Raw genomic sequence first — 11,645 nt, 5'->3', positions numbered from 1 at the left:
CTCTGGATGTGCTTCCTGGGAAAGAAGAGGGCAGGTTTAAGCAGGAGGATGGGCTGGGTCAGAGCCTAGAGAAGGGAGGCCCAGGGCTGGTGGGTTTGGGAGCCATGGGCTTGGGATCTTTGAGCTCTGGGCTTTCTGGTCCTTGGTTTCCTCAGCTGGGATGATGGGTGCCAGTGCCCCTCCCCCAGAGCTGGCGGGAGGATGGATGCATCACCGGTGATAAGAAGGGTTGGAGGAGGCCCACCAAGTCTTCCAGCCTCACACCCCACGTCCGTATTTCCCTGCAGGGAGGGCTGAAAGCCCCAGTGGCACTGTTCCATCTGTTGAAGGGGGGCAGGGAGCGGCTTTGGCGGGCAGAGTACAAGGAGGACCGAGTGGGTATGGTGAGTGGGAGAGGAAACAGCAGGAGCCCTTTGCCCAGGAAAGGAGGGCAAGAATCAGCCACCTCCTCCACACTCCAGCATGTGGGCCTGCCTGTCAGGTGGACAGTCTGATGTGCCTGTGCTTCCACCCGGCACTGGGCTGGGCAGGGCGCTCCCCACTTTGGAGTAGGGGAACAGCTGGAGGAGGGTCAGTGCCCAGTTGCAGACTCAGTGTCACAGTATGTGGCATGATGTCAGGAAGTGAACAGGGGCTGCAGAGGAGGTGCTGCCTGGGAAACCAGGGCAAGCTCCTCTGAGAGCTGCTCCAGCCTAGAGCCTGGAAGGAATTCAGGAAAGGTTCAGGCTCAGTGTGTGTCAAGAGTGGCCTCTCTATGACACCCTGTCCTGCCCCTCTGTCCCCTTCAGCTTTTCCCACAGCTCTAATCGATTGATAATGGCTGCCTAGAGCTCAGTTAAGACTCCTGAGATCTCAGTTTGATTACCAGTGTCTGCCTTGGCACAGGCTGAAGAGTAAGTAGTGTGAGAATCTGTTTGTGCCACCCATGACCTAAATAGTGATTCTCAACCCTGGCTGTGCTTTAAAATCATATTAAAAGTGCTCAAGCTTGGGTTGCGCTCTGATAAATTGTGATTTGATTGAGGTTCCCCACCCTTTTGGTTTTGGAGAGTTTTTTTCCATAGGTGATCCAAATGTGTACTTAGGGTTGGAAACCACTGAACAGGACAGTTCTTTCCTTTCCAACCCATTTGTTTATTCATTCACTCAAATATGAAGGGAATGTGGTTTTGCGGTTACCAAGGGAGGTAGAAGAAGCCTGAAGAAAACATTGTTCAGAAGCAGCAGAACCAGACCCCACCCCCATTTACTCAGCAAGTATCTACTCAGCACCTACCGTGTGCCATGCCCTAGCTCAAACCCTGGGATTACAGCACTAAATAGCATAACCAGATCTGGAGTGGACACGAACTCCTTTCTTTTCACCACCCTCCAGATCGTCTGCCTTTGAGAACTCTCCTCTCAGGGCTCTTATGCAACAGTGTCCCAGGTGCTTGGCAAAGGGCCTGGTACATAGTTTTGGGTTCTTAACATACTTACTAAATGCTCGTTCCATGTCAGGCCTTGTGGGCCAGGCGTCGGGGATTTAACTGTGACCAAGGGAGATCCAGTCACTGCCTTCACAGATCTTGCAGTGTGTGTGTGTGCGTGTGTGTGTGTGTTTTCTTTCTGCATGGAAGGGGGTGACAGAAGATTACTCAAGGTGGCCAGGACAGCTGGCCAACTCATGTCTTCTGGAAATAACATACAGGTATACATAGAGTCCCCAAACCCTTGATGCCCTTCTGGAGACAAAGTATATACAGGAATCCCAGAAGACCTCATCCTGTCTCCACCACTTACTATCATATCAGTCAAGGGACTTATTCTCCCCGAGCCTCAGTTTCATTCTCCAGAAACTGGGATAATAAACCTCTTTCCAAAGTTGTTGCAACAGTTTATGGAGATAAATTCATACAGTGGTCAATAAATGCTGAATAAATGAACGCGGGGTAACCAGAGGAGAGTAGCTGTGAAGATTCAATGAGCTAATCAGCCAACATGACTGATAAAGTAGGCTTTCAGTAAAGAAGGTGGTGGTGATTAGCCAGGATAGATAGCTAGAACTGTTTCCTTGGGGTAAGAAGAATGCATTTCACCATTTTAAAGGTGATGTGATTAAAACAAACTATGGAGCTTTTGTGTTTGGGTTCCAATACTGACTGCTGCTTCTAGCTGTGTGATCTTAGACAAATTACCTGTCTGTGCCTCAGTTTTTTCATCGGTAAAACATATCATAGTACCTACCTCAAGCCTGCCTGTGAGTTTTAACTAAAAATTGATAGATGTAAAGGCTTAGAACAGTTCCTGGCACGTAAGGGCTATATTGAGCATTAAGGTTCTTCTTATTCCGTCTTCCGCGCCGCCCACAGCAGGGGCCACCACCTCTCATCTTCAGGCCTTAATCAGTGGGCGGCAGTCACCTCGGCCCTGAAAAGGACCAGGAAGGAGCGCGCAGGCGCTTTGAGGCAAAGTCTGGTGGGAAGCCCAAGCGGCCCGGCTGGCAGCCATCTTGGTAAGGGCAGCGTCGACAGCTTCTCTACGTAATCAGTCTGCGCGACCGGCCGGCGCCCGGCGGTCCGTGGCGTAGAGTGGGCAGCCGCGGGGGCTACGGGGACCAGTGTTTGAGGGGCGTGATGGGGGAGGCGGCTGTGGCCGCGGGGCCTTGTCCGCTGCGCGAGGACAGCTTCACACGCTTCTCGTCTCAGAGCAATGTGTACGGGCTGGCGGGCGGCGCGGGTGGGCGCGGGGAGCTGCTGGCCGCCACCCTTAAAGGCAAGGTGCTAGGCTTCCGCTACCAAGACCTCCGACAGAAAATCCGGCCCGTGGCCAAGGAGCTGCAGTTCAATTACATTCCCGGTGCGTGGCGCCATGGGGCTGGGGGGCTTGGAATGTAGTGCTGAGAAGGCTTCTGAGGCTCTGTCTGAGCCAGGTCACCAGGATGGGAGAATGGGATCAGGGTGATGGTGATTGAAGGGGGTCAAGGCTGGTAATCTGGAGGCATTGGGGTCAGAGGACAGGGCTAATAGGGGCCTGAAGTAGTTAGGGTTCAGGATTCCTCAGACTCAGAAACCAGGATCCCTCCTACCATGGTGATGGTGATGGTGATCAGGACTCACACCGTCCCAGAGGTCATGATAATTTGTGCTGGTCAGAGATGACTGAGTCCTAGAGGTCAGGGCTCACTGTTGATTGGGAATATTGGGATCACGCGTCTGCCTGAAACGTGAACTTTGAACTGTCCTCTCCCAGTGGACGCAGAGATTGTCTCCATCGACACCTTCAACAAGTCACCCCCAAAGCAGGGCCTGGTGGTGGGGATCACGTTCATCAAGGTACCCAGAGCCCTCCACCTACCCATTTTCTCCTCCTTACTGAGTCTGACCCATATCCCTCTTGCTGCCCCTGCTCTCCCCTGAGGCCAGTTTCCTCTCGCAGGATTCAGGGGACAAGGGCAGCCCCTTCCTTAACATCTACTGTGACTACGAGCCTGGCTCTGAGTACAACCTGGACTCCATTGCCCGTAAGTGTGGCCTGGAGGGAAGGAGGGATGAGGAAGGGGGTTGGGGGGGTGCTGTCAGGTCCCCTGTGCCCATCTGCCTGTACTCCCCCTGCAGAGAGCTGCCTGAACCTGGAGCTCCAGTTCACTCCTTTCCAACTGTGCCACGCAGAGTAAGTAAGCCACAGGTGTGATACAATAGGGAGTGTGTGTGTGTGTGTGTGTGTGTGTGTGTGTGTGTGTGTGTGTGTGTGTGTTGGGAGGGCGGAGGCTGTAGCAAACTGGAGACCACAAACCTGCCTATAGACAATCAGACTAGTTTGTTTTTTAGAGCATCGTGCATTTAAGGTAGCCACGGACCAGACTTGGCTGACGGGCTACCATTTTGTTATCCCTGAACTAGATAATTTGAGAGTGAATGAGCTCCTGTGCTCCAGATGTGTAGAATTCTCAAGTTCTAACGATCTAGATTTGGGCATTCCAAGACCCAGAAATGCCAATTTTTCTAGAGTTGTAAGCTCTGGGTTTCCAAGATTTGAAAGTTCTACAGTTTGATGATTCTGAGATTCTGTAATATTAAAGCCCTAACATTGTCATATTCCAAGGAGATAGAATACAGACCGTCTAGAATACTGATGTTCTAGAATCCCAGAGTATAAGAATTCCATTCTAGAGCTCTGAATTCCAAAACACCAGTGTTCTAGCAGAGGGGTTGGCAAACTTTTTCTTTTAAGGTGCAGCTTTGGGGTCAAATAATCTCTATCACAACTACTCAAGTTGGCCACTGTAGCAAGAAGGCAGCCATTGACACTGTGTAAATGAATGGGTGTGGCTGTGTTCCAATAAAACTTTATTCACAAAAACAGGCCGTGGGTTTTGGATTTGCCCTGCAGGTCATAATTTGCCAACCTCTGGTCTAGCAGATGAGAGTTCTAGAAACTGAAGGTTCTAAAGTACTAATGTTCTGGGTTCTACGATCTGGGTATTCTACCAGTTCTGTAAATCTGAATATCCATGATGGCAATTTCCAGAAGCTCTAGCATTTCAAAGGAGACAGAAAACAGAACTTCTAGAACACTGGGGTTCTAGGGTAAAAGAGGTGCTAGTGTTCTGAGGTTCTGCAGCCCATTCTAGAGCTCCATGTTCATTCCTGAATCCACATCCAGAATGAAGATTCTAGCAAGTGAGGGCTCTAGAAACAGAAGGTTCGAAAACGCTGAGTTTCTGTGATTCTGAGACTGGAAAGTTCTAAAATCTGAGATTCTGTGAGGACTAGTTTCTAGAATTCTACATCCTGAGATCCTAGCTCTGGATCCAGTGTCTAGAACCCAGAATGTTAGGGTTCTCGCAGGCAAGAGTTTCTGCAAGAGGAGGATTTTAAAACACACGGACTCTACCACACTGGCATTCTAGATTTTTCTGCTTTCAGGGTCCAGGTTGGGGATCAACTGGAGACCGTGTTTCTCCTGAGTGGGAATGACCCGGCCATTCATCTCTACAAGGAGGTGAGGCAGGGCGAGGCTTGGTGGGCAGAGCCCTGCCGGGGCCACCATGGGCTGGCACGGGGCACAGTGTGTGAGGCTGGCCACTGACTCCAAGCTCGTGGCGGGTCTTGGTTCCCCCAGAACGAGGGGCTGCATCAGTTTGAAGAACAGCCCGTGGAAAACCTCTTCCCAGAGCTCACGAACCTGACCAGTAGGTAGGAGAGGCCCTGACAGAGGCCAGTGGGAACCGGGGCAGGCAGCCTCAGAGAAATCAGGTGGTGGGAATTGACCCCTAAAGAGTCAGGCCCCGCAGAGGCCCAAGGCTCTACCGGAGGTGGGGTGGGGTGGATGCTTCTAGGGAGGTGGAGGTGGGGGCTGGGGCCTGGCGACGGCCCTCAGGCCCCTCTGTCCACCCGTCCACCCCCAGCGTCCTCTGGCTTGACGTGCACAACCTGCCCGGCACGTCCCGGCGGCTCTCAGCTCTCGGCTGTCAGAGCGGTTATGTCCGTGTCGCCCACGTAGACCAGCAGAGTCGAGGTGATGGCTGGGGCGGGGGCCCAGACACGGGGTGTGGGGCGAGGCCGGACTGGGGCGGGGGTGCTCGGGACGGGGCCCTGAGTCCTCGCCCTCCACACAGAGGTTCTGCAGACTTGGACGATCCTGCAGGACGGCCCCATCTCCCGAGTGATCGTGTTCAGCCTCTCGGCCCCCGAGGGTGAGCTCCGGGCAGGGGGAGGCCAGGCCGCGGGCTCGGCTCCTCCACCCGCATTTGTACCCCTCTCCCCACATGCCCAGCTCCCCACCGTCCCTCCCGCCCCGCTGTGTGCCCCACTCCAGCCCGGGAGCCACAGTGTGCCCATTCCCTCCCCACGACGCTCCTGAATTTCAGATCCAGCTACTTGCCCCTGTGGTGGTCTGATTTGAGCTTTCACCCTGGAGCTGAACTTCTGCCTTTCCCTTGGTGGTCTGACCTTCACCGCTCACACTGTGGCTTCCTCGGACCCCCCATCTGTGGCCTCTTCACTCTGTCTCTTGCTGCCATCCAAGTCCAGGCTTTTCTCACGGACTCAGCGCCGTCCCCCCACTCGGCGTCTCTCCTTTCGCCCCACATGTTGATCTGTTCCTCTTACTGCGGTCTGTCCTTCTCTGGCGTTTCTCTTGGCCTCACCTCTGTGGTCTTTCTTCTGCCCCTTCCACTGTGGTTTATCCCCTGATGCTCTCACTGTGGTCTAACCACGGACTTCTGTGCTGTCACCTAACCTTTGTCTCTTCTAACCTGGTGGTTTAACCTTGGACTTTTTAAACTGTCATCCAACACCTCTCCCTCCTCCTGGCATCTGACCTCCATCATTCGCTCGTGGTCTAACCTCTAACCCTCCCCCTGTGGCCCAACCTCAGGGGTCTAACGTGTGTTCCTCTCAGGAATGGACGGGTGGGGAGGAGGAAGGAGGAGCCTGGAACCTGGCCCCTCACGCCTCCCCCGCCGTTCACGTTCCTTCTCCAGAGACCGAGGACAGACCACAGCGGGAGGAGTACAGCGTGCTGGTGGCCAGCATGTTGGAACCAGCGGTGGTGTATCGGTGAGGGCCACGGGGCACGTGCGTGTGGGCTGACCCCATGCCTTTGCACGGTGATCTAGCCTTGTCATTCTCCACAGAGAGTAAAGCTTTGGGTGTAGTGGTTCAGGGCTGGGCAGGTAAAGGTGTCTGTGTCCCAGAGAGAAGAGCACGAGTGTTTAAGTCTAGAACTTGTAGGGCATGTGCTGAGGCCTCAGGTGGGAACCGAGATGTCCAGTCCCCCTGGGGTGGGTGGACAGAGCACGCTGGCAAGTGTTTAATCACAGGCTCCATGTGGGAGAAAGCCCTGGCTTATAGGATCTGCCCGTTTCAGTGGTGTCAACACTCCCGCCTCAGTGGATTGTGAGCCACCAGCGTGACGCCAAGCCGCTCACAAAGTTTCTGAAAATTTCCCCGTCGGCTCCCGTGAGCCAATGCGAGCCAGCTGTGGCTGGGGCTGAGCTCTGAGCCTTCAGGGGGCCTCGTGGGTGTCCAGGCTGGAGACAAGGGGCTCACAAGAAGGAACGGTGTGGGTTTCCATTTGGGAGCGAGACGGTCCCACCTCCAGGGGACAGTGTGGGTGTCCAGATCAGAGACAGTTTGAGCTCCCCTTGGTGGATATGAGGTTGTCTAACTTGGAGACGAGGGTGTCCAGGCTTCAGGAGGAACAGCACATCCAGACCTGACCCATGAGGGTCTGGTGCTAAGGGTGGCGGGCACCGCGGTCGACCTCAGTCTCCCCACCATGGTCTGACCCTCAGGGACCTGCTGAGCCGGGGCCTCGAGGACCAGCTTCTCCTACCTGGCAGCGACCAGTTCGACAGCGTCCTCTGTGGCCTGGTCACTGACATCGATTTGGATGGGCGGCCGGAGGTCCTGGTGGCCACCTACGGACAGGTGGGACCGGAGGGATGGGGCTGCCGTGGCCTGTGTCCTCTGCCTCCTGCCTCTTCCCGTGTGACCCCAATCCCCTGCCCCTGCAGGAGCTGCTCTGTTACAAGTACTGCAGCCCAGAGCGCGGGCTCCCCGGGGCCCAGCGTGGCTTCCACTTGCTGTGGCAGCGGAGCTTCTCTAGCCCCCTGCTGGCCATGGCGCACGTGGACCTGACCGGGGACGGGCTGCGCGAGCTCGCTGTGGTCTCCCTAAAGGGCGTGCACATCCTGCAGGTAGCCAGGGGCCCCTGGGACAGGGCCTTAACACCCACCTTATTGAGGGCACGTTCTCACGGGAGAGGGGCAGTCAGGCCTTGGCCCGATCCCTCTGGAAACTGGAGCCTGGCCCCCCCTTCGGGCAAGGGGGTCATTGGCTGCAGGCCCCCTCTTGGGGGAGGCAGGCGGTTCCTATTGGTCAAGGAGAAGGGAGGTGCTGGGGGCACTCACAGCCAGGGGTGAAGGGCGCTCAGCCGCAGCATCCGTCACCCCCGGCCCCATGGCCTCCCTCAGCCTCCCGAACGTCTCTACTGTGTTCCACCTGCTTTGACCGTGTCCCTTCCCTGCGGCCCAGCCTGGATCTGCCCCCGGGACCTGACCTGCACTCTTCCACTGCGCCCTAACCTTGGCCCTCCTACTGCAGCCACCCTTTCTTCCACCTGTGTGACCGGCTTCGTTCTGCCTGTGGTCTGACCTTCAGCCTCCTTCTCCAGCTTTTTGCCATAGTCCAACCTCAAACCTTCCCCTTTGGTCTAACCACTGAACTTTCTACTGTGGTCACGCCCACAACCTGTGGTCTAATGTCCAGCCTTCTCCCGTACTTTGACCTCTCACCCTCCAACAGCAGCTTAACCGCCCTTACGGTTTAATATCCAACCATTCCAATGGCCCACCGTCCAGCCTGGAGCCTTCCGTTGCTGTTTAACCTCCAACTAATATGTCTGACCTCTGACCTTTTCACTACGGCCCGGCCCCAGCCCTTCAGCTATGATGTACCTCTGTTTCCTGATCTGGTGTTTGCCCACCCCTTCCCTTTGGTCTGACTCCAGGCTCCTTTCCCATGTGGTCTAACCTGGGTTCTTTCTACTGGAGTCTAACCTTACTGTCTCCGCTGCAGGCTTTGCTGGGGCCTTTTCCTTCAGTCTAGTCATCAGCGGAATGGTCCAGGTTAGACCTCATAGAGGTAGAGGTTGGACCCCAGTGGAAAAGTCTGAGGTTGAACCACAGTACGTGGGACAAAAGTTAGACCCTCGAGTAAAACGGAATGAGGAGAGGTCTGAGGTTAGACCGCAGTGGACAGGGCTGTGGTCCATCTGTGGGAGAAGGGGCTTCCCTTCTGCTGTGGTCTCAGCCTCCCAGCATCCCTCATTGTGATCTCTTTCAAGCCATTCCACTGTGATCTCCGTTCCTTCCCTTCTGTCAGGGGCTAACTTCAGACCCTCCAACCAGGGTCTGGCTCCGTCCCTTGTGTGGTGACTTATTCCTCTCTTTTCCACTTTGGTGTGCTCTTTCTCTGTCTTGTGGGCCTAGCCTTTTCCGCCAGTGTCTCACCTTTGTTCCCGCTGCTGTGGACTAACCTCAGCCTCTCTCGGGTGGTCAAGCCTCACCCCCATGTAATGCGAGCTCTCTTTTATGTTTTTTTGTTTGTTTGTTGGGGTATAGTTGTTTTACTGTTGTGTTATCTCCGTTATGTTTTGATCCATCCCCGTCCCCTCCACTGAGTTCTAACCTCAGACCCACACATCTGGGGCTGGGCTTTGTCCCTTCCACCGGAAATTCACTGAAGGCCGTCCCCCTGGGTCTGACCTTCACCCCATCACAGAGACCCATTCTAAGCCCACACACAGACCTCCCACCGCGGCTGCACTCTCAGCCTCTGGGGGTTGGGGGACGGGCGTGTAACCTGCACCTTCCAGCTCTGTCTCAGCCCTGTCGTCCTCTCTCATTCCCCACAGCACAGCCTGATCCAGGCCTCGGAGCTGGTTCTGACCCGGCTTCGGCACCAAGTGGAGCAGAGGAGACGTCAACCACAGAGGCTGGGGGACAGGGTGGGTGCCGGGCCTGCTGAGACCCCGGCCTCCTGAGTACCCACCCGCTGCCCACCCCAGGTTCTTTGGGGTGCCCGCCTCCAGCTCTTCATGGCGGGGGAAGCATCCTGAAGGAGGCACTGGTCTCCCCAGACACCCCAGGGTGGTGGAGCGGTGGGTCCTGCTCTGGCTCCGCCCCAGCATGCCCTGTGACCCCCACTCCCCTCTCTGTGCCTCAGTGTCCCCATTTGAAAATGGGATGATCCCACCCCACCCCGCCTCTGTCCCCTTGAGACTCGGTCCGTGGTGATTATTTCTGTGTCCAGAGGAACCAAACTTGCGCTCGTCTCCATTCTTTTGTTCGGCACACGTTTGATGAGGAACAATTGTTGCCAGGCTTTGTGTCGGGAGCTGGACTTACCCGGAAGAATGGAGGGAGGGGACTTCGGGGATTGGGGATCCAAGGTCAGACCCAGCCGCTGGACTGAAGTGGGACTGTAGTGTAGATTTCAGAGGAAAGAAGGGAAGTTAGGCACTGTAGGAGGTTAAACCTCCATAGGAAAGACTGTAGAGTATAAGGGAAAGGTTTGTAGGGTTAGATCTCCGCAAGTGAACTGAGGTTAGACCCCAGTGGGAAGCTCCGGAGCTGAGGTCAGGGCTCCGTGGGAAGATAAGGAAATTGAGCCTCAGAGGAGAGGATGTGGGCGGAGAGGGCTGTCGTGGGGAAGCCATGGTCAAATTGTAGCAGGGAGTCTGAGGCCAGACCCCCTGTGAATAATACTGAAGTTGGACCCTAGCAAAAATTACTAGGGTTACACCTTGCGCCAGGAGCCAAGGTTAACACCCAGCAGAAGTGATCAATTTAGATCTCAACTAGGGAGTCCTGAGATGAGCCCCAGGCTACACTGTCCTGGAAAGGGCTAAGGGTAGGCCTAGTTGAAAAGCCCAGGGGGTTGGGGGACCAGGAAGTGGGAGACAAGGCTAATTCCCTGCCCTGTGGCTGTAGTGATTGCCCCTCCTGTGGCCACTTCCGTGGCACCAGGAGAAGGCATTGAGGCCTACATCACAGGGACCAGTGGAGGGCGGGGACAACAGAACAAATCTTGCCAGGAATAGAATCGGGTCGGGAGGGTGGGGGAGCAATTCCTGAGTGGGGTCCAGGCTGGCTGTGGGACCTTGCTGCTGCGGGGTTTGGGTGGGACCCCTGCTTCCTGGGGGGGGAGGGCAGGCACCATGGTCATTCTAGCCATCTGTCTACCTCCTGCCATGGAAGTCCACCTGTCAGTCTGACCATCTGCACCAACAGTGAAGACTAAGCTACCAGTGCCCCACAGTGGGTCTTCAGGAGGCTGGAGCCCACCAGTTCTTGGCCACCCCTGTCTTCACCTCACCTCCCAGAACCCAAGCGTGGGAAATCGCAGGGAGCCAGAGCTGGGTCGTCTCCCTCCTCTCCTGGCAGTGGGCCCGGGGGTGTCCAGCCAGGACTGGCGATGGGCATGGGCCATGGGCAGCATCAGGGTCTCTCTCCTGCTGCCCGTCTGCAGAGGCTGAGTGTTCCATCGCCTCCTGTCCTGGACAGGAGTGGGACCCCAGGGTGGGATCTGGGGCATTTAAGTAGTGATGTTCTGGGTCTGTGAAGTGTGTGCACGTGTGTGTGTGTTCACCATTTCAGGACTCATGAGTTTGTGTTCCCGGCGCCTGCCCAGTCCTTCGCAGCTCGCTGCCTAACTTCTTGCCAGCCCCTCAGTCTGGGACAGTGTGTAGTGTAGCAGTTAAGGGTAGACCCTGAAGCCATGCTTCACCACTCTGTGCCTCAGTTTCCCCATCTGTAAAACGGGGCTAGTAGCGTTTACCTCACAGGGTTTTTAGGAGGGTCAGTTGTGTCAACATGGGTCAAGCACTTATTTAAAGTGTAACAATGCCTGGCACGTAGTAAGGGCTGGAAGCCCCTTGTGAAAGGCAACTGTTGTTATTATTATTAATGGGTGCCTCTGTGGTTGTTTCTGGCTCGCTTTGTCAGCAGGCACAGCATGTGAATTTGCATCTGACTCTGGCTAAAAACATTCTTGCCCTCCCCCCAGTTCTGGGAGCCTGTGACTATTTGTAGCTGTTTTGCCTCGTTGGCCCTTGTATGGATCAGCGAGTGTGTGTGTGTGTGTGTGTGTGTGTGT

General features: G+C 55.5%; 1 protein-coding gene across 1 annotated transcript; it reads left to right on the top strand.

The window, feature by feature from the left end:
- The first annotated feature begins 50 nt into the window (after positions 1–50).
- On the top strand, positions 51–9,812 carry KPTN (kaptin, actin binding protein). Its single transcript, XM_027080001.1, has 12 exons — positions 51–2,838; positions 3,232–3,314; positions 3,418–3,502; positions 3,597–3,651; positions 4,908–4,983; positions 5,104–5,177; positions 5,390–5,499; positions 5,600–5,677; positions 6,467–6,542; positions 7,280–7,415; positions 7,502–7,684; positions 9,403–9,812. The coding sequence occupies exons 1-12, from the start codon at positions 2,616–2,618 to the stop codon at positions 9,529–9,531; spliced, it is 1,308 nt and encodes a 435-aa protein (XP_026935802.1). The 5' UTR covers positions 51–2,615; the 3' UTR covers positions 9,532–9,812.
- Positions 9,813–11,645: the final 1,833 nt, after the last annotated feature.

This window comes from Aethalodelphis obliquidens, unplaced genomic scaffold (assembly GCF_003676395.1).
Source record: "Aethalodelphis obliquidens isolate GAN/ISIS:26980383/991018 unplaced genomic scaffold, ASM367639v1 scaffold43, whole genome shotgun sequence".
NCBI lineage: Eukaryota > Metazoa > Chordata > Mammalia > Artiodactyla > Delphinidae > Aethalodelphis > Aethalodelphis obliquidens.
The sequence above is the reverse complement of the archived record's forward strand: the minus strand, read 5'-3'. Positions and strand labels throughout refer to the sequence as shown.